Source organism: Spizellomyces punctatus (genome assembly GCF_000182565.1).
Source record: "Spizellomyces punctatus DAOM BR117 chromosome Unknown supercont1.15, whole genome shotgun sequence".
In the NCBI taxonomy this organism is placed as follows: domain Eukaryota; kingdom Fungi; phylum Chytridiomycota; class Chytridiomycetes; order Spizellomycetales; family Spizellomycetaceae; genus Spizellomyces; species Spizellomyces punctatus.
Window position 1 is genome coordinate 461,003 of NW_015971551.1, and position 27,675 is coordinate 488,677.

General features: G+C 47.7%; 12 protein-coding genes across 15 annotated transcripts; 6 read left to right on the forward strand and 6 right to left on the reverse strand.

Annotated features, from left to right (window-relative positions):
* Positions 1-100: 100 nt before the first annotated feature.
* Positions 101-3,220, forward strand: SPPG_07372 (TruD family tRNA pseudouridine synthase). Its single transcript, XM_016755536.1, has 12 exons — positions 101-488; positions 551-650; positions 706-1,099; positions 1,155-1,293; positions 1,350-1,493; positions 1,558-1,620; positions 1,685-1,875; positions 1,943-2,103; positions 2,159-2,568; positions 2,645-2,704; positions 2,776-2,867; positions 2,931-3,220. The coding sequence occupies exons 1-12, from the start codon at positions 115-117 to the stop codon at positions 3,101-3,103; spliced, it is 2,301 nt and encodes a 766-aa protein (XP_016605491.1). The 5' UTR covers positions 101-114; the 3' UTR covers positions 3,104-3,220.
* On the reverse strand, positions 3,123-3,740 carry SPPG_07373 (uncharacterized protein). Its single transcript, XM_016755537.1, has 2 exons — positions 3,556-3,740; positions 3,123-3,488 (listed from the first exon to the last, which is right to left on the reverse strand). The coding sequence occupies exons 1-2, from the start codon at positions 3,715-3,717 to the stop codon at positions 3,288-3,290; spliced, it is 363 nt and encodes a 120-aa protein (XP_016605492.1). The 5' UTR covers positions 3,718-3,740; the 3' UTR covers positions 3,123-3,287.
* A 122-nt stretch (positions 3,741-3,862) lies between these two features.
* Positions 3,863-4,882, forward strand: SPPG_09465 (uncharacterized protein; the record flags this gene model as incomplete). The annotated part of the gene is made up of 3 exons (XM_016757631.1): positions 3,863-4,141; positions 4,203-4,609; positions 4,680-4,882. 3 exons carry the CDS (start codon positions 3,863-3,865, stop codon positions 4,774-4,776), a joined length of 783 nt encoding a protein of 260 aa, XP_016605493.1. The 3' UTR covers positions 4,777-4,882.
* Positions 4,883-5,007: 125 nt separating this feature from the next.
* Positions 5,008-6,418, forward strand: SPPG_07374. 3 transcript variants are annotated; one of them, XM_016755540.1, is made up of 4 exons: positions 5,008-5,111; positions 5,174-5,407; positions 5,485-5,619; positions 5,680-6,418. In XM_016755540.1, the coding sequence occupies exons 2-4, from the start codon at positions 5,300-5,302 to the stop codon at positions 6,211-6,213; spliced, it is 777 nt and encodes a 258-aa protein (XP_016605496.1). In that variant the 5' UTR covers positions 5,008-5,111; positions 5,174-5,299; the 3' UTR covers positions 6,214-6,418. The 3 variants fall into 3 exon arrangements, with proteins under 3 accessions (XP_016605496.1, XP_016605495.1, XP_016605494.1); XM_016755539.1 differs by having other exon boundaries at positions 5,207-5,407; XM_016755538.1 differs by having other exon boundaries at positions 5,282-5,407.
* A 304-nt stretch (positions 6,419-6,722) lies between these two features.
* SPPG_07375 (uncharacterized protein) lies at positions 6,723-7,681 on the reverse strand (the record flags this gene model as incomplete). The annotated part of the gene is made up of 6 exons (XM_016755541.1): positions 6,723-6,731; positions 6,799-6,810; positions 6,894-7,052; positions 7,115-7,322; positions 7,418-7,536; positions 7,679-7,681. The coding sequence occupies 6 exons, from the start codon at positions 7,679-7,681 to the stop codon at positions 6,723-6,725; spliced, it is 510 nt and encodes a 169-aa protein (XP_016605497.1).
* Positions 7,682-8,096: 415 nt separating this feature from the next.
* On the reverse strand, positions 8,097-8,938 carry SPPG_07376 (uncharacterized protein; the record flags this gene model as incomplete). Its single annotated transcript, XM_016755542.1, has 4 exons — positions 8,097-8,311; positions 8,372-8,526; positions 8,593-8,771; positions 8,837-8,938. The coding sequence occupies 4 exons, from the start codon at positions 8,936-8,938 to the stop codon at positions 8,097-8,099; spliced, it is 651 nt and encodes a 216-aa protein (XP_016605498.1).
* Positions 8,939-9,467: 529 nt separating this feature from the next.
* Positions 9,468-14,489, reverse strand: SPPG_07377 (DNA repair ATPase SMC5). Its single transcript, XM_016755543.1, has 23 exons — positions 14,166-14,489; positions 13,934-14,099; positions 13,706-13,865; positions 13,577-13,646; positions 13,479-13,518; positions 13,304-13,417; positions 12,327-13,244; positions 12,133-12,270; positions 11,973-12,071; positions 11,740-11,902; positions 11,533-11,675; positions 11,396-11,468; positions 11,201-11,328; positions 10,985-11,135; positions 10,812-10,921; positions 10,639-10,758; positions 10,502-10,579; positions 10,370-10,439; positions 10,274-10,303; positions 10,160-10,211; positions 10,056-10,104; positions 9,836-9,996; positions 9,468-9,767 (listed from the first exon to the last, which is right to left on the reverse strand). The coding sequence occupies exons 1-23, from the start codon at positions 14,399-14,401 to the stop codon at positions 9,623-9,625; spliced, it is 3,414 nt and encodes a 1,137-aa protein (XP_016605499.1). The 5' UTR covers positions 14,402-14,489; the 3' UTR covers positions 9,468-9,622.
* Positions 14,490-14,650: 161 nt separating this feature from the next.
* Positions 14,651-16,971, forward strand: SPPG_07378 (uncharacterized protein). Its single transcript, XM_016755544.1, has 12 exons — positions 14,651-14,755; positions 14,829-15,011; positions 15,087-15,257; positions 15,326-15,436; positions 15,490-15,532; positions 15,589-15,654; positions 15,719-15,892; positions 15,960-16,037; positions 16,106-16,289; positions 16,352-16,582; positions 16,638-16,803; positions 16,862-16,971. The coding sequence occupies exons 1-12, from the start codon at positions 14,671-14,673 to the stop codon at positions 16,924-16,926; spliced, it is 1,557 nt and encodes a 518-aa protein (XP_016605500.1). The 5' UTR covers positions 14,651-14,670; the 3' UTR covers positions 16,927-16,971.
* On the reverse strand, positions 16,946-21,632 carry SPPG_07379. Of its 2 annotated transcripts, none has more exons than XM_016755545.1 (9): positions 21,324-21,632; positions 20,516-21,248; positions 20,275-20,450; positions 20,180-20,192; positions 20,008-20,098; positions 19,210-19,937; positions 18,757-19,135; positions 17,905-18,695; positions 16,946-17,832 (listed from the first exon to the last, which is right to left on the reverse strand). In XM_016755545.1, the coding sequence occupies exons 2-9, from the start codon at positions 21,206-21,208 to the stop codon at positions 17,038-17,040; spliced, it is 3,666 nt and encodes a 1,221-aa protein (XP_016605501.1). In that variant the 5' UTR covers positions 21,209-21,248; positions 21,324-21,632; the 3' UTR covers positions 16,946-17,037. The 2 variants fall into 2 exon arrangements, with proteins under 2 accessions (XP_016605501.1, XP_016605502.1); XM_016755546.1 differs by having other exon boundaries at positions 20,516-21,251.
* A 122-nt stretch (positions 21,633-21,754) lies between these two features.
* Positions 21,755-24,382, forward strand: SPPG_07380 (uncharacterized protein). The gene is made up of 9 exons (XM_016755547.1): positions 21,755-21,943; positions 22,013-22,185; positions 22,271-22,572; positions 22,642-22,810; positions 22,878-22,912; positions 23,306-23,523; positions 23,589-23,770; positions 23,834-24,038; positions 24,101-24,382. The coding sequence occupies exons 1-9, from the start codon at positions 21,790-21,792 to the stop codon at positions 24,220-24,222; spliced, it is 1,560 nt and encodes a 519-aa protein (XP_016605503.1). The 5' UTR covers positions 21,755-21,789; the 3' UTR covers positions 24,223-24,382.
* On the reverse strand, positions 24,230-25,230 carry SPPG_07381 (uncharacterized protein). The gene is made up of 3 exons (XM_016755548.1): positions 25,042-25,230; positions 24,887-24,970; positions 24,230-24,826 (listed from the first exon to the last, which is right to left on the reverse strand). Exons 1-3 carry the CDS (start codon positions 25,158-25,160, stop codon positions 24,439-24,441), a joined length of 591 nt encoding a protein of 196 aa, XP_016605504.1. The 5' UTR covers positions 25,161-25,230; the 3' UTR covers positions 24,230-24,438.
* Positions 25,231-25,369: 139 nt separating this feature from the next.
* SPPG_07382 (uncharacterized protein) lies at positions 25,370-27,649 on the forward strand. Its single transcript, XM_016755549.1, has 5 exons — positions 25,370-25,426; positions 25,539-25,603; positions 25,674-25,935; positions 26,008-26,771; positions 26,835-27,649. The coding sequence occupies exons 1-5, from the start codon at positions 25,399-25,401 to the stop codon at positions 26,907-26,909; spliced, it is 1,194 nt and encodes a 397-aa protein (XP_016605505.1). The 5' UTR covers positions 25,370-25,398; the 3' UTR covers positions 26,910-27,649.
* Positions 27,650-27,675: the final 26 nt, after the last annotated feature.

The following is a 27,675-nucleotide window of genomic DNA, read 5'->3' on the forward strand; positions in this document are numbered from 1 at the left end:
CGGGTCGGAGTCGAGTTTATGGTACCGCGAATTCTTTTTGTCACGTGATTGCATCTTGTAAATTGCTTGCTTTCGAGAGCTTATTGCTCTGCTTTCGGTGGGTTTGGGGTGCGCATGTGGCTATCAATCTCCAGTCGAATTGGTTCAGTTCGCCCAGTCCGTTGTATTATAGTTTCTGCTCTCTGCGGCTTGATACCTCGCGTAGCCAGAATCAGTGCGGCTCGATACAAAATGACCGGAATTCCGTCCATTGTCCACCAGGCACCGAAGCGAACTCTTGAAGACTCTACAAGCGATAACACAAAGCGGATAAAGCTGGACGATAATAGTGGAGAAAGCCCATCGACGGGCATCTCTTTTGCATCTCCGCATATTGGGGACATGGTCGACCTTGTTGCGGCCCGCAAACTTGTCACGGAACAGGACGTCGGCATTACAGCCTTTGTCGATCCATCTATTCCTGGGTTTACGGGTATCTTGAAGACCAGGTAGTTGGATTACGTGTTCTGGTGTAGCGTTTGGCTGGATCTGCGCCTAATCAATTCATTAGATTTACGGATTTTCAGGTAAACGAAGTGACACTCGATGGTCAAATTGTCCATTTGCAATCAACTGACCCACCTCAAGATATAAACAAAGCTGGGGATGAGGTACTGTGTCTTCAGTTGAGCCTCACCGTGGATTTAGCTGACGCTCTGCCTCTAGGCCAAGGAGGAGGTGAAGGACGAGGAGCAAGGTTTTGCTGAGCTTACTGAGCTCATCCAAGACACGGACTTCATCGCTTCCTTCAAAGGCTTAATTGATTCTCTCAAAAACGGTGCGGTCCCTGCTGAGGAATCATCTGTAGCGGTGACGGACGGTAACGAAGACGGGGATGTGAAGAATAATGATGACACCGAACCTACAACAGCAACAAAAAGCACGCCAACGGGTTCGCTGACATGCAACATCAGTGATAAATCTGTTCGACGACAAGTGCACATGATCATCAAGCGGCATTTCGGAGATTTGATAGAAACCCAAGGGGGCGAAAGTAGTATTGTATTTGTGCCGCAAGGAAAGGACTCTGGAAAACGGTCGGACCGTCGTCAGGGCAAAGGTACGGTTCTGGTTTGGTTGGAGTACCTGAATAAGTAGTAAATTGTTTCCAAAAGGTCAGAAGAAGGGCTGGAACAAGCGCGGGCCTACGAAACGAGATTGGGAGGCGCGCGGTGGACAGTATTGTGAGTTTACGCTTTACAAAGAGAATAAGGACACGATTAATGCCATCAACATGATCGCAAAAACGTTAAGGTAAGGTCCGTTATGTGGACTCTGCTGGATGCATTTCTTTAATACTCTACTTCCAGGGTGAACTCAAAAACATTCTCATACGCGGGAACGAAGGATAAGCGTGCAGTTACAACACAGAAGATTACCGCTTGTCGGGTGAATGCCGAACGACTGAGTCATTTGAATAGATGCCTGAGGGGAATGGCATTAGGTGATTTCAGGTCCGTTCTTCCAGGTTCCACGAAAGCCATAAACCTGGATAGTGGGCTTACATCATAGATTTAGATACCGACCGGATCAAATCGTGTTGGGTGATTTGAGCGGAAATCACTTCAAAATTGTGCTCAGGTATATCTGAAAGTTTGATTGCACGTTGTTTGACCCGCGAGAAGCTCATAATGAACATCATCAGAGAAGTTCAGATGGAATCACAGTTGATGTTAGAGAAGGCCATGGAATCCCTCCGTTGTAATGGCTTTATCAACTACTTTGGTATGCAACGATTCGGTACCCGCTCCACACCCACATACGCGGTAGGTATCTCCTGTCTCAAAGGTGATTTCGAGAAAGCAGTGAATGAAGTCATGGACATCAAAGAAGGGGGTGCGTGTTCGCCCGATCATTTTTTCGTAACGACATGTAGCTGAGCACCGCCTATCCATTTGTGCAGAGCGAGAAGAGTTTGTAAAAGCACGGCAACATTGGAAGGAGCATCGGGATCCTGAGGCGGCGCTGGAACTATTCCCGAAGGCTTGTCTAGCGGAACGCTCCATTATCGGCTTCTTCAAGAACACTGGTAGATTAAATGACTATCTCAACGCGTTGGAAGCTGTGAGTAGCGTTCGCCAATTGTGACGCAAGTTCATCTGCTTATAATGATCTTCAGATCCCGCGAAATCTGAGAACTCTTTATCTACATGCGTATCAAAGCTTGGTATGGAACAACATGGCATCTGAAAGGCTACGCATGTACGGTGCAAAACCGGTTCTTGGCGACATTGTTGAGCTATCGGGACAAGATGATAGCGAAGAGTTGGACGACTCGACAGCGGATGGACTCGGTAATGAGGATGCAGTCGCCGCATTGTCAGAATTGGAAGCAAAGAGCAAGAAACGTGATGTCCAAGTGGCTATACTCGAAACGGACGAAGATCTCACAAAGTACACCATGGATGACGTAGTGCTGCCACTCCCTGGACACTCGGTGACATATCCAGCTAACGAGATCAAGGACAAATATGTAAACTTTATGGCACAACATGGACTTGATCCCCATAATATGGTCAGAAAACAGAAGTAAGTTCTACGACGCCCCTGAGAAGTGCCACTCGTTGCACCTTCTGAATGACATGAGACTGATTGTCGCACGTAGGACATTCAGTTTACCAGGATCTTATCGAAAGATCCTCGCGAAGCCGAAGCACTTTGACTGGTATGGCCCACGCAGTAATCCATACTCCTTTGCTACTTCATTTCTCTTGACTGTCACTCGCCAATATGTAGGAAATTGCTCCGATATGATGATCCGGAGATGGACTTGCAGTTGACCGATATGGACCGTGTAGCCGGAAAGCCAGAACCAGAATCTAAGGATGGTAAGGCCACTGACACACTATCTTATGTGGATCTTGTGTTGTAAAATCTGGTTTCATCCACAGATGGGAAGCGAGTGGCGGTCGTGCTTGATTTTACGCTCGCATCTTCACAGTACGCGACCATGGCTCTCCGGGAATGTATGAAAGTTGATACCACCTCAGCACATCATGAGCAGCTGGCGCAGTATTACGGATCGCAGAGAACGCAGACGAAGGAGACGGTCGAGAGCGTTTAATGCCATTGAACAGCGCTAATTGCATTTATCACGTGAATCTCTGTTGACATTGCTATTTATTTGAATATAAGGATAAAGATAATCAGCAATGCCGACTTCGAGCATGGCTATACCGGATGGTAGTGTCGCTCAACAGTCATGACGTCGTCTGCCTACTGCCTGCCGTGCCGCAATTTACTACACCTCAGAACTGGCCCGTGCACTTTTCTGCCAATGCTCTAATTTGTCTATTCCAATTCTCCTTAGCTTCCGATGACTTTCGTCGCCAGTCTGGTACACTTATCGCCTTTCCAAAGAAGGAAACATTTGAGTCGGGGTTACGTTGGTAGACGAGTGCGTAAGGAGATGGAGCGCGGGGAGACAAGGAGGACGGGACAAAAAGTGACTAATTACATGCGAACTGTTTAGCAATTACGGACAACTCAAAATACGAGAGCACGGGCTCTTCGCACCTGGTCTTGAATTTCTACCGGCAGGTTCTCCTCGACTGTCCGCTGCATTTGTCGAAATGAAGTCCGTGCATATCGGGTATCTTCCTCAATACGAGAACTGATGAGGTGGTATAAGGTAGCGCAAGCCAGAAGGCCGGACGTCAACGGCAGAAAGAAAGGCATTGAAACGCAGGATGGAAAGTGCAAAACCAGGAGAGAAACAGCATGCAACCTGCTCATGCCGGCCTACAGAACACCATGGCAACAGCAACGTCACGTGGTTGAACCTCGTAATCTCAACTTCTCTCCGCGATTTTGTGAAGGATGAATGGCACATACACAAGTATCTCGTAGAACTCAAGTAAAAAAACCTCACAGTCCATGTGCTTTCTCTACTAGGCCTTCAGTTCCAGGTTCTGCCGAAACTCAATCGTTGCTGAATAATCCGGTATGGCGCGATCGCTTCAAGCTTCAGTGCATCGCCCGAATAAAAGAATCTCGGGACGCTGAAGTTCGGAGGAGGAGGTTTGCTGGACATAGCGGTCCTTCGGAGAGGAGAGGAGAACCCCAATGGAGGGGTGAAGAGATTGCTCCTGTGGGACAAGTGGTGAGGCCTGCATTGCCCTTGTTTAAGACAAGCTACATGTGCTCAGACATTTCTTCCCAAGTCGACCCGTTCCTTCGCCGAAGGCCATTGTCTGGAATATCATATGGAAGCAAGTATAGAGAGTAGAATTCCATTTGAGCATGAGGAGGGCACAATACGCGAACTGTCAACACCAGCAACCGACGAACCATCCTCCTCTTTATGGAACGATGAACTGGTAGCCGCATATAACAGCTCATTGGTGCATGGGATCAACCCCGATGAAATGATGACGGAATCTGAATTGCCAACCGGGGTGGCCTATGTCACGAGTCAGGCGCAGTGCATTGTGTGTCAGCGAGCTTCGTTGATTTTGGAATCCAATGCGATAACATGTCCTTCGTGTGGTCTGCGGATAGACTGTCGCCCAGACACCGCTTCGATTGATAATTTCATTGCTCACGTTAGACAGCTATGCATCAATCATGAGTAAGAGGGCCGCACCGCTATCGTCTATAATAGTCTTGCTTGCTCACCAAGTAACGTATATATTATCCAGGCAGACATGCGCTGGTCATCCACTATTCACCTATGATACTGAAACCGGACTTCTCATTCTTTGTAGTATTTGTGATGCATATGAAACTGTCGGTTGATGGAAGTGATTGATTAGAATTTATGTATATAGTGCATGAGTAAAATAGATAGCCCGTAGATGCTGGCACACATTAAATATAGGAGATGCAGGAATGCCGCAGACGTTACATTCAGTCAGGCTGATATGGTGGGAGCATCGTTCTCTTGTTCATCAAAAAACGTTGGAATAATCTGATCGCGAATGACGTAATCGTCAGCGTAAGCCCTTCTGACGATATCAGATGCAGCACCAATCATGAAAACGATACTGCCAACACCCAGCTAACGACACACCGATTCACAAAGGGTCTTGATCTAGTACGTTGTGATTCCGTAAACGGAGGAGAAAGGAAATGTGAGTTCATTAGCCGTCGGCAACAATTTAGAACCTCTTTGATGGAAATGGCTACTGAGCAGATTCCATCGATTCTGCTGGTGTTTCTTACGTAGCCACATGGCTCATATCCTGCCCTCCACATTGTCCTTGTTCTGAATGAGCATCGATTATCTTTGAACTCTCTGCAGTTCTAGGTATAACCTTTCATGTCTTCCTGCCCGACTTTCACCGATGGACCTGTCCTCTCACTTTCCGATATTTGGCGGTCGTGTGGGGTCTTACATCCAGTTGTTGTGGGAACTTTTGGATTCTTTGTATGTGGCTCTTTGTTCTTGTATGCATCATCATGTGGATGCCTCTGATTGCGTCAAACACACACCTACACACACAGTTCCTTTGGGGGACATTCAGACTGTCTGGACCCCGAACGCTCGCGAAAGTGACAGTCACAGATTTCCTTGCGTCGATCACAATCGGGTCGACATTGAGTCGCATGTTGACTCAACCGGATGTTAATTTAGTTAGAGTGAGTGCCGTTGTGAGATACATGTGCTACACCCAATTTGTGTCCCTTACGACGATGAAGGGCACCATTTCTCTCACAGTCATCCTCGTGCTGGAATTCTCCTTTACGTTTCTGGCTGTTCGGCTACCTCAATTTACGCGTATTCTACGCAATCCTGTGCGTCTCCTGGTCTACAATGGATCGTTCATAATGCCTTCGATTCACGCCAATCGGTTATCTCCTGATGACATCTATGGCGCCCTTCGTCAGAAGGGTTATGCAACCGTTTCACATATTGAGGCAGTGTTTCTCGAACCCAGCGGAGAATTTAGTATTATCTCGATGCAAAGTCTGCGGCAGGGAGGCAGATATGAAGCCTTGATGGCTGTTCCCGAGTACCGAAGGGTGAGGGAGGCTGATAGTGATAGGGATCAGCTAAATACTGAAACAGACAAGAGTGAGGAGCTTGCTGGGCCCGACGTTGAATCAGCGCAGACCTACCGAAACTTATCGGAGCCTATTGATACCTATTTCAGTTGGAAAAGTTCGCAGAGGAACAAAAAGAATCATGTGGGTAGTAGACGCGAGGATCTCCAAAGGGTAGGAGCTGAGTAGAGTGGAATGGGAGTTTTGTGTATATGTAACATGAGGCGTCAGCAGAAAGACTTGCCTTTCGCTCATGCTATTAACTCATCAATCTGTTCATAAAATCCGTCGTTGGAATTACGCTTTAAGTACAGATCGGAGTAGCCGCGTGCAGTAAGCTCGAGCGCTACTCCGCACCTTAACGAACGTTCATGAATACAGACACACCTTCAACACAAATCGCCAGTTAATTTAAGCTGATCGACAGATCAACCTTGACAGGGTAACATAGGGGAGACCACAGCCCATGGATAAATGGCCTTCTCTCTCATTCCACACTAGCGACCAAGAGGCGATGACATCTACCACTGCACTCAGAGGAAAGCAGCGGTAGCAAGGACCTGGAGATCTTTGTGTAAGATGCAGCCAGGACGGAAACGTTAAGGTTTCGCTAGGTGTTGATCAGTAATCGGGCAAATGTAATATAATACACTCATAATTCATCAATCTATTGCAGAAAACGAGTACAAACACGGTCTTCATGAAAACTACAATGGAATCATTAGCCAGGGTATGCGCAATCGTCACAACTTTGGTTATTAGTTGAGGCTTTACCTGTTGCAGATACTGGAGAAATTTGATATTGATTTGAAGGTTAGTATGACCTGCATTAAGAGGTAAACCCAGCCTCTCCAGCCCGAAATGCTTACCGATTCCGCTACGATACGAGCTCGTGCATTCAAGCTCAGCTTCATTTCACTAATCTCCTTATCAACTTCCTCCATGAACTGGATAATAAAATCTACTAGCTTGTGCTTATACATCGTTTCTGTATGGTGGTTTGTCACCAAAAAGCTAATATCATACCCCTATTCATTGCGTGTATTGAGATCCTGCACTATTCACTAGGTCCCATCATATGAGAACGTACCTCCACAGGTTTCCTCCTCAAGATAAAGAAGCTCTCCGCCCGCAGCATCAAAAACCGGGTAAACTTGTGGCACAATATTCGCTCAATTTCATCGGCTTGTTTGACCTTGATGCTAATTCGGAGGGAATTGATCGATCCTTCGATGAGAACTTTTTCGTTTTCGTTACGGCTAATGACGACCGGGGTTAAGAGAACTTCTGAGGATACTCTACAGATGGTGACAGACGACGGTTGGCGCTACATGCAAGAAACAACGGACCTTGGCGGCCTGTGAAAGAACTGGCAGTTTAAACAGGCACTCACCTTGCTTCGACCTCAGGCTTATTGTGCCTCTCGACTACTTGTGATGAGAAGTTCTCCAGACACATTGCTGCGGTCACTGTTGACCGTACTGCCGAAAGGTACGGGCGAAGAGTGTTTGACTAGATTATAAAGACAACTGTGCGTCAGTCCTGTCACAAAGTGCAATCGCCCGGGAAACGTCCTGTTATTAAAAACTACATTGCGCTTGCTCTTCACCAACAACCGCAAGCGCGTCCGTGTAGATAGCATAATGATACTCACCATTGTCACTAGGGTAAATGTGCGGTGTTGCTCGATTGGAAACGGAAGACGCCAAGTGCAATCTCGAGAGTTACGCGGTTCCGAAGCACATTACGCCCAAACTCTAGGAGTCACGTGATTACCTTTGCCTTTGGGCCTTCCTAGTAGATTCAGTTCAATTCACGCTCCCAAGCAAGGGGTGCGAAAGAACGGCGTACTGATAGTAAGAGGTCTTGCTATCTACTGCTGCTGCAAGGAAATGTATCAAGAAAAGGTCTGCCACCATGTACAGTAACAGGGAGTGTCGGGAACTACAGAAAACGTATCTAAAAATGAAAGATCCGCCCCTCGAAGTCTTCCCTTAGCCTATCGCCAGAAAATAGAAGAACAATGTGCAAAATCCAATAGAGCTGCTTCTCAGGCCCATTTGGTGCCGTTGTCACTGACGCTGCTGCTCAGCGTCCTTTATCTCTCCTTCACGCTTTGTTGCATTTTGAACCTCATAACCGGACATCCCAGCGTCTCCAGCTTCCTCAGCTGAAGGTGAAGGTCCAATTCTCTCCTCATGCTTTTGAAGTTCTGCAGAAAGCCGAAATATAGTCGCTTGCATATCCTCATTTTCCCTATCCAAATTTACGGCAATTCGATCCGCCTCTACCAGAACGCCCAACGTTAGATATGTGAAGAGTGCGTGATCTCGAAATGTCATTTTACCTTCAAGTTTTCGCTCTAACTTTGCCACCATTGCCTTTTGAATTCCCAATGCAGTTTGGAGCTGCTCTACACGTCCTTGACACAGCTGCTTACCAAGTTCTTCGTTCTCTGTTTGGAGTGCCTTCAATTTCGCCACTAGCTTTTTCCCAGTGATGCTTCCGAAACAATCACGTCTTTGCAAGATGATAACAAAATGGGCTTTGCTCGAATCTCAAATTTACCTATAGGGTGTGAATCCTGTTCCAAGAACTTCCCGTTGAAGATTTTCAATTTTCTTGTTTTTCTCCTCCAACTCCTTTCTCATGGCTTTATACACAAGCACCCACGTCGGATCTAATAGTTTCCGCCTCATAGCCTGGATCTCGGGTATCGATTGCTTCGTCAGCTCGTCAACCTCACCCTACGCAGGCAAGTACTGCTATAATATACTCGAAAGATGGCGTACGATGATCAACAGACGCTTACCGACAAATTGGTTAGATCCTGTTGCTTCTTATTCAATGCGAGCAGCAATGCACTCTCTGCCTCATCTTTCTTCGTTATCTCTTCCTGATACTTTGCCAGCATTTGTCGCAGAAGCTTGTTTTCCGTTTGAAGCTCTTCCAGCGAAGGATTCGGTGCGCGTGAGAACGTGCAAGGATCAGAGGTCTGCTTTTCATTGACGTTTACGTTGCTACTCGACGCTGCTGTCTCCCACACGGGTGTCAGCGGGACCGGACATTGCTTAAGCAAACAGAGGTAAATCTTTTTTATCAGACACGATTAGGAAGAACTACATGCCTTTTTGAGCTGCGGTTCAGTGAAGGTATATGGAGGCTCGGGTGGCCCACGCTTCAGGGGAACGCTGACTGCCATATTGTTATCTCTTGTCAAAAACCACAAAAATGCAGAAAAGGTTGCATTTCTGACGTACTGTTCTGCCCGCTAATGCTCATACTCTACGAACGGCGTTCCTTAGAGTAGCGGAAACGTTGGTCTTACTGACAGCTTTGAACGATTTGCTGGACGTAATCATTGATCTGGCACACGTAATCAGCGGATGGCGCAGCGGTCACAGGAACTTCTCGCACTGAATGACATGCTCTACATTTCGGATATTTTCATACAGATTTGATATGGGATTCTCTCAAACGGATTGGGGTGGATTGAGACGTTGGACACACAACCTATCGGATATCAGCATACACCGCCCATGAATTATTGTATTGTATACCAAAAATTATTTATATCGAAAAACCGTTTCTGTAGCTGTCACCCACTTCTTGCAATCCGTCGCGCTAGATAGGTTTTTGCATCAATTGTTTCTGGGGTGTACGGGCCATTGAAAACACACAGCACACGCATTCGCTCGTGATAGTCAAGATCCGGAAGCAATTTAGGCGTAATCAGGAAGTATCTAACATAGGGAAATATCAGAATCAGTCACGTCAAAAACTGCGTTCGCTGACACGATTGTAGGCTTACTGGCTGGTTCCCTCTTGGCATGCGGCGCGAACCATCTCTCCATGCACCATTCGTTCGTTACGGGGATCCATCCCCTGATTTATTTCATCAACCACTCGGAATGGTGTGTGCGAAAGCTCTTGGAGTGCCATCAGGTAAAGAATGGTGGAGACAGACCGCTCCTGCATTGAGGTGCGATTAATCTCTGCGGAGGTAAACAAAGCACGCAGCAGCCACTTACTCCGCCTGATTGTCTCTGACCGGTTAGCAGATTGAGTTTCTCATTGTCCCTGCATTGCTAAGTATGAACAAGAGAGCTTCATGGATCTGAAGATTATAGAATACCTGAACTTGACTAATATATCGATGCCCCATTTGTCATAATCTTCATGTTGACCTAATTTATGGAAGCGTTTAGGACGCTATGATACCGAACATGACAAACGAGGCATCACTCACTCAATTTCACTTCCCCCGCGCATCCAATCTCTAAATGAGTTTTGAACTGGGTTAAAGAATAAGTATTATCGACCCGTGCGACTCACTGACACGTACTGTCGAAAGCCCTGGCGAAATTTCGGCTGATTCGTCCAACCAGCTCTGATAGATCAGCGACCCATTTGTCCTTTTTCAAGTATCTTGTCAGTAACGAAGCCATTAATCATTTTTGATGATTCTCGCAAAGACCTTGATTCGTTGAATTCTGCCTTGCCAGTCACTTAGTTTGCCTTCATGTGTCGCCAACTTGTTCCGTACTCGCTCAATCTAACGGGTGGCGGCTCTAGTGTCTACTCATCGAAATGGAATACGACAAGCCGTCATACCTCTGCATCGCGCCTTTCGTACTCGTCGATAACGCCTGCATCGGTTTGATTGATCATTTCTGCTCGAGCTTGCTGTTCCATGAGCAGTCCTTCCAAATCCTCAAGGGACTTGTCCGTATACTAAGTCAAATCAGTTAACAATCATCGGTGAGGTAGTCGTGGCAGAGATGTACCATAGCTTGGAAGTCCGCCTTCTCCTCGTCAGTCACATCTTCAATCGCAGCCTTCGCTTTTTCTAGGAGCCTCTTCGCCGTGTCTTTGAGGACGAGGAAAGTTTCTTGCGCTACAATCGAAATGAGCCCGAATCCCGTCTGCAGAACATTAGATACATACACCGTTCACCTACCAATTTGAAGCTCAGCTTTGGCTGCAGCAAGCTCATTATCGCTGTCACGCATTAGATTCTCTCGCTCGTTTATCTTCGCTTGTAGCTCTATTTGGCGCACCATGGCGAGTGTTCTTTGATAAAAGATATCCACAGCTTGTCGTTTGATTTTCTTTCAAAAAAATGACCCATCGCCGATTAGCTACCAAGAGCCATATTGAATCAAGGCACAATTACCTGAAAATCCAGCGCCAATTTCGCTCTTTTGACGTTTACCGCCCGCAATTTTGTTTTTATCTCTAAATCTTCCATCTCAGTGGATGTTTCTTCTTTTTCAAAATTAGACAATTGCATTTGCTTAATGCCTAGAAGCATGAGGAATCTGGATGAACATATGATATTCGTTGCTAAATAATCTGCTGCCCCTCTTACCTATGTCCCGCTTCAATTTATCATACTTCATCTTCTGGTGCTGGATGGCTCTTTTTCGCTCCGTAAGCTCGCCCTGACAGGCGCCGAGACGACATTACTCCAAAATATCAACATTCGGGTTCAATATTAATCTGTACCTTCTCCTGTCGAACGTGTTGATCTTTTGTTCGGAGTTTTCCCTCCTCGATACCCATGGTTTTTAAACGTTGAGCACACGCCTCAATGTTCGTATGTAATTGTTCCAGCCCTTCTTCAAGCTGCTGCTTTCTCTCCATATCAACTAATCAAGAACTCAGTTACTCAGGATCCGCATATGAAACATATCTGAAGTGCTAATGACACACCTGACCGAGTCAGGTATCTGGAACCTTTCATCCGTGTTGCTTTGATCGAAACGCTGCCATATGCTCGTCGAATCATGTAATAAATATTCTTGGAAATGTATGCATGCATTCGCCTCTCTCGCTCGATCTCCGCATTGTTGCGCAACTCCGATAGGGTCACTGGCTGAAAGAGAAACGCCAGCGAGATGTTGACACTCGGATTTATATCCCCTTCTGCGACAAAATACACTTACAATCGCGTGAATTTTACTCAATTGACAAAGAGCGGAAAGAACTTGCGGTGGCCCATCAAGATAATCCAACAGATATCCATCAAAGCCCAAACTTTGTATCTGCGACAAGTAAATATTAAGATCGTGAACAAGCCAAATATATATATATTTGTCGACTTACCTCTTCTTTAGGCACCTCTGGCTTCCATGATTCCAATGTTCTATGTGAGAACATGACAGCATTGATACGTAATTTACGTTTGGTGATCAGTTCCTCCGTCAAGAGAATGTAATCTTCCCTCGTCTGGGTGACAAACGTCTACAACAAAACGTCAGGCGAGGCGCTACACTAGGCGGATATTGAATGCACGTTACCGTCATGGTTGATCGTTGGATAGCGGCTTCCAAGGCTTGTGCATATCTTGGGTCTTTCGCGCTAATCTCCAAGCAGATCGGCTCATAAACTTTCTCTTGGAAAAGGTGCATATTGTCTTTCAACCAAGTTGTGGCTTCATAACAATGGCGCTCATCGCGTTTTAGAATCTCAAGCTTTTGATTTCTGACATCATCAAGCCCTTGGAGCTCCTTATATGTGCGCTCTCTCTCCTGCCGATAGCGTGCTGCTTCTTCAGAGACATCTCTTTGCTCCTGCAAAATGCGATTCACACGTTCTGCGATATCGCGGAGGCTCCCGTTTTTGATATCGATTTCTCGCTGAAGTTGAGCGAGCTCGCCACGCGGCTCTTGGCTTCCGCCTTCTTCCTCAAGCAAACCCAGATTTATCAGCTCCTGTTCCATTTTCTGCAGCGCGGACTGCCCATTCGCAATATCCGTACGCAGAGTTTGAAGCTTTTTTATCTTTTCCTTTTCTCGTCTCTGGATTCCGGCCAATGCCCGATGCAAGTCATCGCATTCACCTTCCGCGGCTTGTAGCTTATCAGATTTTCCTTTGAGGCCCTGATTTGAGACTGTCTTCTCCTGGTATTCACCAGTCAGTGTTCTGACGTCCGCATTCAATTGTTGCAATGTGTCTTGCATACGCTCCAGTTCCTGCTTTATTGGCGCAAACCGTTGCTGGAATGCCTCATATCTTCGCTGCTTTTGTTGTCTATCTTCCTTCGCATCCAAATAGTTCAGACGCGCTTGCTCGTACTGGCACCATGGAATCTTCATTTCAAGGATTCGGATATTTTTGAGCACAGTCTCCCGCTCACGGAAACGCGCAACATCGCGCTCAAGAACCGCATTACGTTGTTCGAGGTTTTCGAGATGCTTTCTTTCTTCCGCTAAGGACTGAAGAAGAGGTTGACTGAGAACCACCGGATGACAGACTTTGAATACGTCCCACGTACTGTATTAAGTTTCTTCTCCTCGTCTCGAAACTCAATTAGCTGAGAATGCCACTCAGCCAGACGAGAATCGCCAGCTGCTCTTTCTGTCTCTCGCAGCAGCTCCGGCGGATCCATCTGTTGGGAATATGTAACTTTGAGCTTGATGTATAGCAGTTCAAGTTTCTGCAGCAGTTACCTGTGCGAATTCAGATACTTTTTCTTGGGGCAGAAAAGAGCTAGATGTAATAGGTCAGTAATTTTTATTTTGGAAATGGTTGAATCATACGATCTTACCAGAGATTATCAACCTGAACACTCAGAGATTGCATCTTTTCTCTCACAGTCTTTTCACTTGAATGCTCCCCTGCAAGTTACTGTTAATGAAATAATCAAACCATATCATTTTTTCATGTCAGCTTTTACCATTGATCTTCCACGTACTACTGTTGCCTTTACCCCGTTTGAATAGTCGCTTCACAACAACATTTCCACCTCGTCCACGGCTCTTCAACTCAATCTCGATGGTTGCCTTTTCCTTTCCATCCTTGACGAAGTCTTGCAGCGATTTTTGCCTCCCTAAGGCCTGTCGGGCGACAACGACTTTAGACCGCAATGACGTCAAGAACAATGAGCATGGTACGGTTGACTCACGTCAGGGCGCCCAGCCAATCCGAGTGCAATCGCGCATACAAGGGAACTCTTTCCTGTTCCGTTGGGCCCAATAATCATGTTGAGGTTTGGACCAGGATAGAATTCAACCGAATCATATGTAATGAAATTCTTCAGGCGGATTCGAACAATTGAACCGTCGGGGTACCTGGAACAGAGCTAAGTTATGCAACCCGCTTGAGTAGTCCCACCAAGCGTGGAGCAAAACAAAAACCTTCTCTCATCCTCGGACTCTCGCAGACTGGCCTTTCCGTTCGCTGCCTTTTGTCGTTTGCGCAACGGGCCATCATCCCGTTCCTCCTCCCCATCTGACAATGAACCACCTCGATAAGGCTCTTGCGCACTAGTGCCCTCTTCGTCAGATTCCTCTACAGCTGCAGACGCGGGTTGCTGGCCGTCCGCATGGTTCTGCAACCCGCGGCGGCTGGAGCGGCGTCGGATGGCACTCATGCACTACCCTTTCCCAAACTATATCTATACCAAATCCTGCTAATCTTCACCCTTGTCCGCTCTCTCTGGGGGTGGGCTTGGTTTGCTTTGAATTGCCAGAATATGGAAGAGTTCCTGTCAACGACAAGGTCAGAATGTCTAGTTTTTAATTAAAACAAAAATGGATAAATGAAGAGAACGCGTACGGACAAAGTATGTGATAAGCGGCTGTCATCAGTAGCCTCGATCGTAGAGCTTGGCAGTCTAAACAATTGCCAGCCAAGCCATTCATGATTTCGGAGGAACGGCTTATGCTCACGGATCCTGAGCTGCTGCCGGACGCACGCAGTGTTCCTATTCACAGTAAGCCTAAAGGTAGGTGGCCTGGCACATATCTGTCGTACTTTTCGAGAGTGCAAAAGGGGAGGTAATAACAGCATCGAACAAGAACCACGACCGACTTCTGCCCGCAGTGAAGCTGGTAGTACAAGAAGAGCGGACATAGGCAGGGACTTGCAGAGGAACGTAACTGTCGAGGCTTCGCAGACTGATAAGAAGGCTGGCCAGTGCGCGTTCAGGAACATGGCTGGCTCGGATATTGTTATACACGTTTATGATGAAAACAGAAATGGTATTGCTCCAATACAGTTGATACATTTTTTCGAATCTGTGAAAGCACCCTTTTAAAAGCTCATGCAATGACTAGCTAAAAGGGACTTTTTCTGCAAACGATCCCTGCTGATCGGGCAGATGAGCTACTTCTCCAGTTATCTGTATGACCGCACGGCGGAGGAGAATGTGGAAATCGATGTGCACTGCGATGTGGAAGTGTTTGAATGGCTCATGGCCTACATAACGCGACGAAAGCCGGCATTTGGTGATTAAAGCTCGGTTGGTGAGATTGCCACCTTCTTCCCGCGTTAATCTTTATTAAACGTAAGATAGAGGCGCGGACGGCAATCAGTATCCTTATTAGTTCAAACTTCCTACAGATGTCAGCATTGGAGGACCAGTGCCTGAAATATGTTCATGATCACATAAACGAGATACTAAAAGGTACCTCAATTAGTTTTTGCGTCAAAGTTTGCGGCTCTCATTTCTTTTTCTAGTTCCCATTGACATGGGCTGCTTGAGCAATATCCTCCTGCGCAAGTAAGCTAAATCATGTCAGTTCTTCCACCGGATTGTATTAAATCAGTATCGCGTAGGCTTGCAAGTTTATTCAGCGTCGATGAGCTGTCAACGATCACTGACCCGCGCGATAAAATCTTGAGGTACAAGCGATGCAAATTATGGAGCAGACGGCCGAGAGGTATATTTAACATCATCCTCCAACAGTCAATTGTACTTTACAAAGCTCAGCGAGATGTTGTCATCGGCAACTGGCAATGTTATTCGACGCTGCATACAGTGTGGGAAACCCTACGCACGCAAACAAGAAGCGAACCTCCGCTGCAGGCGAGCAAGTCTCACATTGGACACGCACGGTCGTTTGCACTCTCTACATGAGAGGTTAGCTATTCGTGAAGCGCAACAAAATTCTGATTGAGAACGCTGATAGAATTGTGAAATGGCGCAGAGATCCCCAATTTGACATCAATGAATACATCGCAGGACTCCATGCAGGTGGCCTATCATGGAAGGAAGTGTATTGGAGGTGAGTAGCATGTTGACGAACTCGGTCTTTAGACTGTGGCGTGACCGCTCATCACATTGTTCATCCAGAATTTGGGGAACCCTCAATCATCAGCATTGCACAACCTGCGATGAAATATTTGCTTGCGTAGACTATACTACATGTGCGAGACACACAAGCATAGTTAGCTTTCCACCAGGCGAAGCACTGAAAGGATATTATCCATGTTGTGGAGCGCAGGAGTTGAAATTCAACCCATTTCAGCTACCCAAGGTAGCCTAGCCGGATGGAGACCACCTTTGGTTCACTCTCATATCTCGTTCGCTATTGTTCAGGGATGTCGTCAGTTCACCCACACCCCGAGTTCAATGAGCCATGAGATAAACGGAATATTCCGTTCTCACATGGCGTATATCATTCGCCCCCCAGGCCCAACGGCTGAGAACGATCCGCCATCGCAATGCGTAGCCGCTGCTGTCGAAAATGATTCAATAGCTGGAAGTGAAAAGAGGGTTTCCTCCATGGTCAATACCTTTGTAGATGTTTTCAGTGTGTGGAAGCCACCAGTAGGTTCCTTAGCATAACTTTGTTGTGAGTGACAGGTGAATTTATCAATTACAGGTGCAGGTGTGGGACTTTAAACGCTTCAACTCGAAGGAACAACTCCTTACCGCGAATCCAAACGCTTCCAACTTATCTTCTTCCGGTACTGTACATGGCTCGGATTCGCGGATTTTTGCGGTTCCTCTTGTAAATAGGAAATCACAGCACGCGCAAAGGACAGAAGGTAGGGATCTTGGGGTGTAAACGTCACGGTGCGAGACGCTGAGAACTTGTCTCTGTAGACACAGCCAGGCTGTATGCGATGATCAAACAAGGAAGATTGACCTGTAGGAAGAATCTTGGATGATACCCAGTGTAAAATAGTATAAATATGAATAGAATATATTCAAATGATCATCCAAAGAATGAAAAAATCTACAAAGACACAATCCAAGGGACTATGCAGACCAAAACGAAATTACAATCCAGTTACAGTATATGGTGTTTTGGGCTTTTTGGTAGCCGATGATTCAGAATCCACGTCCGCTAGACGCTTTCGTGTCACTGCCCAGGGTGCAAGACTAGTTCTGTCTACAACAGTTGTCGGCGAATCGGGATTGACATATGCTTCCTGGGCATTTCTTTTGCTGCTCGAGATTGGTATGGTGACCCATGGCTGATCGTCTGGCTCGCTACTTATAGGTTCGAAGCCAACCGCAGTGCAGAGATCATTGGTCCGAATGACTTCCAATGCCGTGGATCTCAATCCCGTTACATTATCCGAAGACAACGGTGTTACCCGTGCTTCAGTTGGCGCTTGGCCACCCGTACAGACGTTTTCGTGAATGGTAGGATCAATGGAAAGTCTGCTTGCAGGTTCGCTAATGCAGTCCCCCAGAGGTTTGATGGCTGCTTCGGAGAGATTTTCTGAAGCAGATGCTGGCGCTGGTGTCCGTACAAGCATTCCCTCTGGTGCGGAAGCACCTACACTCTCTGTGGATGATGGCAAACCTTGAACCCAGCGACCTACAACTTTGGTAGGTGTTTCCACAGCCGAGCACAGTCGCTGGTGTCGTGCGAGCGGGGTGACATTCATTGCAGGCAGCATGCTTCTTCTTAAAGAGGGACCTGTAGTGCCATCGCTTGAAATTGACCACTGACGGCTACCTCCCCGCGGCGTACCACCAGAACAAGCTGTGGGTGAATGTATACTCGTTCCACCTGATAATCCCGACCAGCGTTTCTTTGGTGAAAGATCCTCCGCATTCAATACCTGTAAGGTGACATTAGCCAGGATTACGACGAATGGCAAAAGACCGTGAAACGGTGCTTATTGGAAACATACAGTTTTCAAGAAGTCGCTATGGCTTCGAGGCCAGTATTTTGAATTAGCTCTCGGGGTGCTGCTGCCAACAGTCAGCACCTCGTCCTCGTCATCCTCATTTTCCACTTTTTCCGCGTCGACACCCCCGGGATCATTGTCCACCTTTTTCGAGGACTCGATGTCTCGGTACTTGGCAAGGTCGCTGCTCTGCTGTCGAAGAGGACTCATGCCAATTGCAGATGACCCGTCATCCATCAGCCTGCTTCTTTTGGCGATGCCTTCCATGATCGACGCGCCTCGTTTAAAGGATGATCGCTCGGAGAACGGGGTCGTAGGGTCGTTTATATTCGCAATGGTAGGTAGAGAGCTTGTGGTGTTCAGGTCGTACATAAGGTGAAGATGTCTGCCATGAATGGGTGTCGTAGCGCTGGGCACGTTAAAGGCGGCTGATAATGTGGATGGCTGGGGGGTCGTGAATACACGCACATGGTCCGTATACGCATTTGAAGATTCTACTTTCTCGTGTGTAACATCTTCTGTTGAATGAGCTGCAATTTGTGTACTGGTATCATCCGGATAGCGAGCAGGTGGGCCAGGTGTTCCTTCCGCGGTAGGATGCTTGTGTAGCACGTTGGTAGTTGGCAGTGTTGGTGTTTGGCTTTCTACGAGCACAGGCGCCTCGGAGAATGTCTTGTTGTTTTCAGTAGGACCATTGCTTTCAAGACCGCTTCCGTCGGTTGTGTGCGCAACGACACCAGATTTGCCAGCGTAGGCTGGTGCAGCGAGGGCGCCTTTCGTGGAGGGTAGCTCGGCTGTGGTCATTGTGGGTATATGTAATTGAATGACTTTTACGTTTTGAAATACTCGCGTTACCTTGTGATGCTGAAATAGTCATTTCTGCGTTCGGCTCTTGAGCTCCATCTGCAGGCTGACTTTCTAGGACAAGGAAAGGGTTGTCTCGGTCAGTACGACTGGGCTTGCAGAACCCACTTAGACTTTGTCGTCTGATGACATTAAGGTTAGCATCAGTGTCATCACGGACTTTGCGCATTGTTGCTGAGGGGCGTTGCTCCAATATTACGGTATCTAGGACATTTGTAACGTCACCCTCTTCTTTGGATGTGGCCAAGGGAAGCATTTGCTTCGTTTGACGGGGCGATTTTGGAGGGCGCTGAAGACTTGCAATCAGATTGTCAAGTTCCTGGAAGTTTGCTTGACGCAGCCAACTCTTGTGTATCTTGGATTCAATGTGCTGGACAACAATAATGCCGCCGCGCAAGTTCAGCCATTACAATAGCTGAATCATTTCACAATTGGGACACTCACCTCCGCAAAAACATCATATTTTATGTTGCAGTTTTCGCAGTAGCCCGGGCGGTTGTAAAACGCCTTTCCAGCAATGCGATGGTCCCTACGCAGCGTTTCCTGGGGTCGCTTCCGATCCCTACGCTTCTGAATGTGCGGTTTGTTTCGGGGATGGACGACAAGCTCACGTTGTCCAAGTTGAGTCATCTTGGCATCCTTTAAAGGTTCTCTCTTTGGCAAGACTGCCGTGGATCCGGATATGAGCCCTGAGGCCGCTGAAGCGACAACGCCATGAAGGCGATGTAGCGCGACCTGCCTTTGTAAGTCATTCTCCTCAGTATCACTGGAATGCGCATCGCTTTCGTCGACTAGTCGTAAGGCCATTGGGCCGGCATTCGTCACCTCGTCTTGTCCATCCCTGTCGCTAACGCTAGTTGAACTGTCGTCACTTGCAGAGCTTGGATATCTGACGAAGGCGCACCGACCCTGACGATCTTTGAAGAAGATTATCGGCCATGGGGGATTCTTCGGATCTTTCGCTTCTTTATACTCTTTCATGAGAATAGGCTTATGCAGTTCCAAAGCGTCTTCTACAAGTACGAATCTACTTTTAAATGCTCGGAATGCAGCTTTCTCCTGCTCCGGATCCCTGTTGGTCGAGAGACCGTACAGCTTTTCATCACGGAGATGATCCTGCAATCTACGTGGCACTGTAACTCCGTTGAGGGCCTTAAAAATGCGTACGAGTCCTGAACGACCGGATATACATTAGTAAGTTCAATCACATTTGCAACCCACATTGAAAGTCGCGGCTCTTACTGTCTAGGGACCACACGACAGCGCCAAACTTGCGTGCGATGGATATATTATCTTCATTCTGCTTGCCTCTCGACGCAGAGAAATTGGGAGCCTATCAGACACACGAATGATCAATAAGTTTGCCAATTCGGGAACGGGAACCAAACATTGAATGTACTTGAAAGGCACTAACCCTTCTTCCAGATCTTCAGTTTGCAGAGTGAGATTGTAAGGAAGCAAAGTTAGCGTAAAAAAGCGACAGGAGACAAGGGGGTTGCATACACGTACGGGCTGCCAAGTTTGCCTGGAGACAATCCGCGGTTGGGTGTTGTTTCCTTGGCCCGCACAACACTACCCGTGGTGGCAGAGCTTCTGGATGGCGTTTTTGAGCCATCTCTTTCCAGTGGAATGGGTTTATTAGTGACGAGATGAGTGATGCTTTTATTCATAAAAAGCTCGACCGTCTGGTACATTCAAAGCTGGTGAGATCATTTGAGCTTCGGACACGAAAATGAGAGGTGATCCTTACGCCTCCCAGTTCTTTTATTTGGCGACTAAGATCAGCTGCCACTTTATTATCAAAGCAGTCAAAAAAGAATCTGTAGTTCTTGATTTTGCCTTTGAACTGCGCGAGCGCGACAGCCTTGTCGGCTACGGACTGCGTCGCTGGAGCAGAAGTCCCCTTTGACTTTCCTGGAGTTCTCTTCACAGAAGGGGTACGTGGTGTGGCAAAGACAGTAGTGGAACGCGCCCTGCTTGCGTCGGAAGTGGCAGATTCAGGCTTTTTGGTTTGGGATGGGGTGGCAGGTGTGTGTTTTTCGATCTTCCTTGCGGCTTGGCCGGCGACAGGAGTGTCGCTCGGCCCTTTCGCGCTTGACGGCCATAGCGAATTGGGCTTTGTGGGCCATGGGGGCGTATTCTTACGATAGTCGACAGAGCGTAACGGTGTATTGCGCGCGCTCAAGGGCGGCTTCGCCGCGCTGGTGGGCACTACGGTAGAAGAGCTGCCTCGCGCAGAAATAGAGCTTGCAAAGCCATGAGGGCGGGTAAATTGAAATATTGGCTGCTTGACCTCAGGCGTGTGAGCCATTGACAGGTCGCTTCCCATATTCATTCCATTCCACAGACTTCCCAACGGTGCAGGCGTGTCCACCGTCGTGCGGACCTCCGCAAGCTTCTTACGCGTTGAGCCTGGTTGCACATTTTCACTCTGGTCGACCATGACCGTTGGCCCCTAACCGCGTTTGTTTCCGGCTCGTTCACTGCTACCGAGAAACAAACGAGTAAGTTCTCCGAAATGATGCAACCGGTGATTTTCTGCGGTTTGGCAAACGCACCGGATACTCTCCCACCTGAAGCAAGGGGTCAAGCATCCAAAATAACAAGTACTGCTAACATGTGGACTGCGTTGGCGCCTTCGCTAACGTTTGAATACGCAAGAAAGATAGCAGGCTCGCACTCGGGGCGGTCGCCTTCAAAAGCAGTTTGATCACCCTGACGTAAGCCCAGCCGTGAGGGACCTCTCTTTTTCCAGGGGGACAAACACGTAGGAATGGCACACTCAGTCGGCGCTATTCTGGAACCACAAATATGCCTATAATACGGTCTGCGAAGGCGAACGGAAATGTAGATGGTGCTCAAAAAGGCGGTCTCGTTAAGGGCGACCTACTCATCCTGTCCGGACGTCATTTGGACCAAAATGGTTACATTTGCAATTACCGCGTTGTTCAATTTATCACCTTTTGAATGCCTTCTTGACGTTGTCAACAGTTGAGAGATGATGCTGTAATAAAACGATATCAAATGGCTTCCGACGAAATCTCGGGAGCTCCCAAAGTCACCACCGACCATGAGAACGGCACCTCTCCGTCAAGCGGCGAGAAGAGAAAAAGACAAACAAGTTGGGATAATGAACCTGGCACCGACTCACAGCCGTCCCCAAAAAATGCACGCACAGGTATGCCAATCAATATCTTTCCCCGTCGATCCGTCATGTACTCTCTGACTTCTGGTGCGTGGTCGACAGATGGTGCGACCTTCTCTGAACCCACTACACCAGCCGCCGCTAACCCCACAAGGACACAGCCCTCTACTCCTCAATCACAACCTTCGATTCACCCTACCTCTACCAGTTTAACGGCAGAGCAACGAGAGAGGCTCGAGAAAGCAAAGGCCTTTGCCCGTGAGGCCACACTAAAGGTATTTGACTGTTGAATAAAACGTCTGCTTTGATGGTAGGTCGTGCGCACGCTGACCAGTCCATGCTCAATCGTTGCTGGTCCAGATTTTACAGTCCAAACTGGCCCAAACCCCGCTGGTGATTCCCAACGCAGCCTCCCTAGCCGCCGGCGTAGAAGCCCGATCTATTGCGGTGATGAGCCGCATTTACGTAGGCTCGATCAACTTTGAGCTAACAGAGCAACACATCAAAGCGGTGTTCAATCAATTCGGCTACGTAAAATCCGTGAGCATGACCATTGATCCAGCTACTGGCAAGCACAAGGGATTCTGTTTTGTGGAATACGAGGTACCAGAAGCGGCAGAATTAGCTTTGGATCTTATGAACGGAGCCGAGCTCGGAGGACGGTAAGATTTCCAACAAGACGATCATGGTGGTTCGGGATCAAGGAACTGAATCGGTATCGATTGGTGTAGCCAACTAAAAGTGGGACGACCGAATAATTACAACCCAACTGTTGCCAAAACACTTCCCACACCAATCCCACAACGCCTCTACATCGCCAATGTCAACGAGTTCGTGTCCGAACAGAATATCGAAAGCATTTTCGAAGCATTCGGAAAAATCAAAGGATGTTCGCTGCTTGTACGTACTACAAACCAAACTCTACTTACTCTTTCTGGATCCCAAATCTCATCTTGTTCACTTGCAGCCAGATCTAGTACAACGCAAACACAAGGGCAATGGGTAAGTGAAAGGGTGATTGTGTTTGGGCAGAAGCGCGGGCTGTGCGGTATATGGGGTACCGTTGGGACGAGGCGTAGCGGGTTTTGCTATACTCGCGAGGCTCTTTATGTTGGGAGTTGCCGGTATTGACCTTCCCTGTCGTCCTACGCTTTATTTTTCTTTCTTTCTTTCTTCCTTCTCCTGAACATACCGCCCCTACTTGCATTATATCCGTATTGTCATCCACATATCGCCAGCCGATGGCCCAAGCTTTGTGTGTGACACACTCTGCCATGAAGTCAGCCGTAGGAGACGGGGTCCAACCACCCTTTCCGGCCTGATACATGCTGGACCTTCTATCACCGTGCGACGCCAGTGCAAGCAATGGCTGACCGCGATTGTGTGTTCTTGTAGGTATATTGAGTTTGAGGAGGAAACTGCAGCGATAGCGGCTCTCGCCAGCATGAACAACTTTGAACTCGGAGGGCAACCCTTGCGTATGATGAAGGCCATGATTGGCGGGCCACTTCCCCCTGGTATGAAAAGTTTGGAGACTATGCCACCGGTTCCTGTGGTCGCTACCGTTCCTGCCAGTGTCCTAAATGTGGCTCACAACATCAATAACACGATTGGTATGTGGTTTCCTTCTGCTACTGTGATCGCGAACGACAGGTTTAACGGTTTGTCGATGAATCAGCACAGAAAACCGGCGCTGCTGCAGCAGCTAGGCTCATAAATCCTGCGCTGCAAAGTGCTCTTGCCAAAGTTCAGGCAAGAGTAAACGAAGAGAACGCCGCTCTAGAGGAAAACATGTCCATTAGTGCAAGTCAGCGATATTCGATAATGCAGAAATTGATGAGGAGTGATGGAAGCCAAGAGGTGAGTGTTGTGTAAATAGAGTAGAGATTCGAGTATTATTTGATGCTCATTTCATATGCGTAGGCATCGTCACCTGTGATTGCGCTTCGTAATATGGTTGTGGTGAAGGATCTGGATGATTCGCTGAACGACGAGATATCAGAGGAATGTACAAAATATGGGCGGGTTCTAAAGGTCTTGATTTGGGTAGATCCTGTCAAACAGGCAAGCGATGCCTTGAAGCCAGACGATAATGTGGATATTTATGTTCAGTTTGAGGCGCCAGAAGGTATGTTACCTTTCCAAAATTCGTCGACCACAGGTTCGAGCTGATATGGTTGTTATCTCCAGCGGCGAGACAAGCAAGGGCAGCGTTAGATAAACGCTTTTTTGCTGGACGACGGGTAGCGGCATCCTTTTTCACGATGGAGGAATTTGCTAAATTGGATTCGCAGACAAATGCAACCATCTGAATTTCTATCCGTTTGTTCATTTCATCACCAACATGAAACTGATGCTATTTGCATGTTCGAAACAGTTGAGAAAGGATGCAACTAAATTTACATAACGAAAACTAAACATGTACAAATTGGGACTCAGCTATGCTGGTCTAAATCTAAATGAAACTAATCCAAAATTAAAAATATGTGGAGCGGCTGGCCACACCTGGCTCAGCCAAAAGTGAGTGCCTACCACCAGCGCTGCGAGGCTACCCTCCAGTTCCACCATTCGGCGCCTGCATAACCTAACCAGCCCAACACAAGGATCCACCCAGCGCTTGCAGCTGCCTTTACAGTGCCCAAATTCTTGGTCTCCTGTCCGACACCAGGGGTGAAGAATCCATACGAGAAGACAATCCCACATCCGGCATCTCCTTGAGCTTTTTCAAACTCTTGACAAGATTTCTTCAAACCAGCTGTGACGAGCGATGCTGCAACCAATGCGACAAGAGTGTACATTGATGCGACCACGGCGAATGCAAGAATCACCCGCTTTGCACGAGCCTGGTCTTTGGCCAAGAAGTAAAGCAAAGTACCACCGAGGATAATGGACAGGAGGATACCAAGAATGCCAACACTAATAACATAAAATGAGGACCCACGTTGAAAGCTCCACAAATGTTGGCTGGTCACTTACCCAACAGCAATTCCGCAAGCTGATGAGTCCGCATCGAACAGGCGCACTCCACCCTCCTCATGATAATTACCAACAAAGAGTAGACTACAGATGTGCAGAAAAAACAAACTGTTAGTACAGGGGCCCAAGGAAAGACAATAACCCTCTGAAATTACCAAACACGAGACGGCCCGAATTGGGCTTGGTCCGATATTCCGCCAGTAAAGATGGCTGCAACGACCAACAGCACCACGTAGAGTGCTCCCCACGCTAGGGTCTTTGCATTAATGTTCATCTCGTGCGTCCTTGTCTTTGTTCGGGGGATAATGACCCAACTTGAACCTTTAAAGGTGGAAAGGTGCGAAAGATGGCTTTTGAACCCGCGCAAGTTTTGCTTTAATTGCGGAAAAACGGAAGTGGTCACATGACTAGCTATTGGCATGGCAACAAGAATGCACGTGGATTCAACTTGATCAAAACAAAAAGAAATATACAATTGTGGTTGCAGCACTTGGAAGTTGACATCTGGAACAATGGTATTTGTAAAGGCAGGCATTTGGGGTAGGTACAAGGGAGATGAGGAGGGTCCATAGCATAATATGGATGACAGTTACATGACTCTTGAGGATGGCCATGTATGCGCGACAAACCTGCTGATCTAATCTTCCCACAGGCCTTACAGTTGAGGCTGGCAAAGAGTATTCGCAGATTGTCGATGATTCCTTCTGCATCACAATGGTATGGATCGCTGGCATAACTATAAAGAATGGGACTGCATACAATGAGCTGACGTCTCTTGTGTGGGTAGGCCGCGTTAGGCGCGCAACTTCCTAAAAACGGAGGTCGCACCTCAATCTCTATCAAAATTCATGACAAGGAATTTGCCGTGTGCTCATTGACTCCTGGAAAGATTGAGCAGCAGGTCCTTGACTTGACTCTCCTTGAGGGCGAGGAAGTGACCATCAAAGGCACTGGAAATTGCCCTGTCGATCTGACGGGTAACTACTTGGTTGACCCTTACGACGAATCGGATGACGAGGATGACCTTTCAATGGAAATCGATGGTGAGGGTGAGTACCTGTGCCTCCAGAGTCGAATATCTCTGATTGTTGCTAATGCGGCCCATTGTCGGTCTCCAATAGACATGGACTCTGAAGACGCTGAAGGCTGGGAAGACATGGACGACGACGAGGAGGATGATGATGAGGAAGACGATGATGAGGAGGATGAGATGGATATTGCTGCGCAGCTGGACGCCGCGTTGAAGAGCAAGCGGAAGCTCCCTGAGATCCCGTCGAGCAAAACCACCAAAAAGGCCAAAATTGTGGAGATTGAAGAGCCAGCAGAGGCACCGGTAGCAAAGACCAACGGGACCCCTGCAAAGAAAGATGCTAAAACGGACGCCAAAAAGGACACCCCCGCCAAGAAGGAGGCTCCTGCAAAGAACGCGTCTGCTAAAAAGGACGCCACCACCAAGAAGGAAACGCAGACCCCTAAACCTGAACCCACCAAAAAGGCCGAAACCCCCGTTTCTGCCAAAGCTGTCGCGAAGCAGCAGCAAAAGGAACAAACAGCTACGCCCAAGGAGCAAAAGGCTGAAAAGTCTGCTGAAAAGCCTGCAGAAACTCCCAAATCTACAAAAAAGACGCTTGGGAATGGACTGGTGGTGGAGGACGTTACTGTTGGGACTGGAACCAAGGCCAAGGCTGGAAAGAAGGTTGGCGTTCGTTACATTGGACGCCTTGCAAACGGCAAAGTATTTGATAGCAACACCAAGGGGAGCCCATTTATTTTCCGCCTCGGGGCTGGAGAAGTAATTCGTGGCTGGGATCTTGGCGTCAATGGGATGAACATTGGCGGAGTCCGCAAATTGACTATTCCTGCCAGTCTTGCCTACGGGTCTCGGGTAAGTTTTTTCAATTATTGATCAAAGGAAATTTCAAAATATTTAACAAATCTGAGTTTTTAGGGTGCTCCGCCTGACATTCCACCCAACGCAACGTTAGAGTTTGAAGTTAAACTGTTGGAAGTGCGCAATAAATAACGTGACCTATGCACGTGCATTAGGCAAATGTGATTGGAGGAAATTTGTGTTGTGGAGTAATAAACGGCCCTTGAAGCAAAATTTTAATTCTTGGCCGCTCGTTACCTGATCTGTGGATCTGAAACGCCCCGTGCCCCCCTTTTTGCTTCAGCGGCTTTTGGGAAATGGAAGGAATTTGCGGGGGGGCCATTGGGAGGTGTGCTGACCATCACCATTTTTATTATTGGCAAGAATTCTTGGCTTTAGGATATTTTGGGGGTTTTTTTTATAATGATGCTTTGAGCAGAACTTCCCTTGACCACTTGGACTTTGGGGGGGAGGAAGAAGGAATGGAACCCTAGAATACGCATTATTATTTACACTCCAACATCATCATCATCATGTCCGCTTCCATGCATGCTGTCCACGACGGGTTTGCGGAGCGCAGCAGCAACCGCACGTCGCGGGACATTGGCGGTTGGTTCCAAAAAAAGTGGGTGTCCGTCTTTCGCAAGGACAAGCCGACAACGAGGACGACGAGGACGAATATCACAAGAAAGAATGTGCGCTCGTCTTTCACCGACTCGACGACACACGCGTTCGACTTTGGCATTCCTCTGAACGAGGCTGGCCGCCAGGACCACGGCAGAGTCAATGACTGCCGAAGAATTTGCTCGAGCCGTGGGAATTCAGATTTTGGTCGCCAGCGACGCCGAGAGAGACTGAAACTTGCGATACGAAGCAGCAGCAGTGTCACGTTTGAGAACACGCGCGACATTTTCTCTCG

Coding starts and splice junctions, on each gene's coding strand:
- SPPG_07372 (XM_016755536.1), top strand. CDS start 115: ATGTGGCTATCAATCTCCAGTCGAATTGGTTCAGTTCGCCCAGTCCGT. Junction 1,294..1,349: donor ATGATCGCAAAAACGTTAAG/GTAAGGTCCGTT, acceptor CTCTACTTCCAG/GGTGAACTCAAAAACATTCT. Junction 2,569..2,644: donor AATATGGTCAGAAAACAGAA/GTAAGTTCTACG, acceptor TGTCGCACGTAG/GACATTCAGTTTACCAGGAT.
- SPPG_07373 (XM_016755537.1), bottom strand. CDS start 3,717: ATGCCTTTCTTTCTGCCGTTGACGTCCGGCCTTCTGGCTTGCGCTACC. Junction 3,489..3,555: donor CGGTAGAAATTCAAGACCAG/GTGCGAAGAGCC, acceptor GCATGTAATTAG/TCACTTTTTGTCCCGTCCTC.
- SPPG_07374 (XM_016755540.1), top strand. CDS start 5,300: ATGTCTTCCTGCCCGACTTTCACCGATGGACCTGTCCTCTCACTTTCC. Junction 5,408..5,484: donor TGGGAACTTTTGGATTCTTT/GTATGTGGCTCT, acceptor CTACACACACAG/TTCCTTTGGGGGACATTCAG. Junction 5,620..5,679: donor CGGATGTTAATTTAGTTAGA/GTGAGTGCCGTT, acceptor ACGACGATGAAG/GGCACCATTTCTCTCACAGT.
- SPPG_07377 (XM_016755543.1), bottom strand. CDS start 14,401: ATGAGTGCCATCCGACGCCGCTCCAGCCGCCGCGGGTTGCAGAACCAT. Junction 12,072..12,132: donor CAGAGGTGCCTAAAGAAGAG/GTAAGTCGACAA, acceptor TACTTGTCGCAG/ATACAAAGTTTGGGCTTTGA. Junction 11,903..11,972: donor TGAGTAAAATTCACGCGATT/GTAAGTGTATTT, acceptor TTTCTCTTTCAG/CCAGTGACCCTATCGGAGTT.
- SPPG_07378 (XM_016755544.1), top strand. CDS start 14,671: ATGATTTCGGAGGAACGGCTTATGCTCACGGATCCTGAGCTGCTGCCG. Junction 15,437..15,489: donor CATAAACGAGATACTAAAAG/GTACCTCAATTA, acceptor TTCTTTTTCTAG/TTCCCATTGACATGGGCTGC. Junction 16,583..16,637: donor TCAGTGTGTGGAAGCCACCA/GTAGGTTCCTTA, acceptor TATCAATTACAG/GTGCAGGTGTGGGACTTTAA.
- SPPG_07379 (XM_016755545.1), bottom strand. CDS start 21,208: ATGGTCGACCAGAGTGAAAATGTGCAACCAGGCTCAACGCGTAAGAAG. Junction 20,451..20,515: donor AAATAAAAGAACTGGGAGGC/GTAAGGATCACC, acceptor TGAATGTACCAG/ACGGTCGAGCTTTTTATGAA. Junction 18,696..18,756: donor GACTATTTCAGCATCACAAG/GTAACGCGAGTA, acceptor CAATGACCACAG/CCGAGCTACCCTCCACGAAA.
- SPPG_07380 (XM_016755547.1), top strand. CDS start 21,790: ATGGCTTCCGACGAAATCTCGGGAGCTCCCAAAGTCACCACCGACCAT. Junction 22,186..22,270: donor CCCGTGAGGCCACACTAAAG/GTATTTGACTGT, acceptor TTGCTGGTCCAG/ATTTTACAGTCCAAACTGGC. Junction 23,524..23,588: donor CAACATCAATAACACGATTG/GTATGTGGTTTC, acceptor TCGATGAATCAG/CACAGAAAACCGGCGCTGCT.
- SPPG_07381 (XM_016755548.1), bottom strand. CDS start 25,160: ATGAACATTAATGCAAAGACCCTAGCGTGGGGAGCACTCTACGTGGTG. Junction 24,971..25,041: donor TTCGGGCCGTCTCGTGTTTG/GTAATTTCAGAG, acceptor GCACATCTGTAG/TCTACTCTTTGTTGGTAATT. Junction 24,827..24,886: donor GCTTGCGGAATTGCTGTTGG/GTAAGTGACCAG, acceptor TTATGTTATTAG/TGTTGGCATTCTTGGTATCC.
- SPPG_07382 (XM_016755549.1), top strand. CDS start 25,399: ATGGTATTTGTAAAGGCAGGCATTTGGG. Junction 25,936..26,007: donor AATGGAAATCGATGGTGAGG/GTGAGTACCTGT, acceptor GGTCTCCAATAG/ACATGGACTCTGAAGACGCT. Junction 26,772..26,834: donor GTCTTGCCTACGGGTCTCGG/GTAAGTTTTTTC, acceptor CTGAGTTTTTAG/GGTGCTCCGCCTGACATTCC.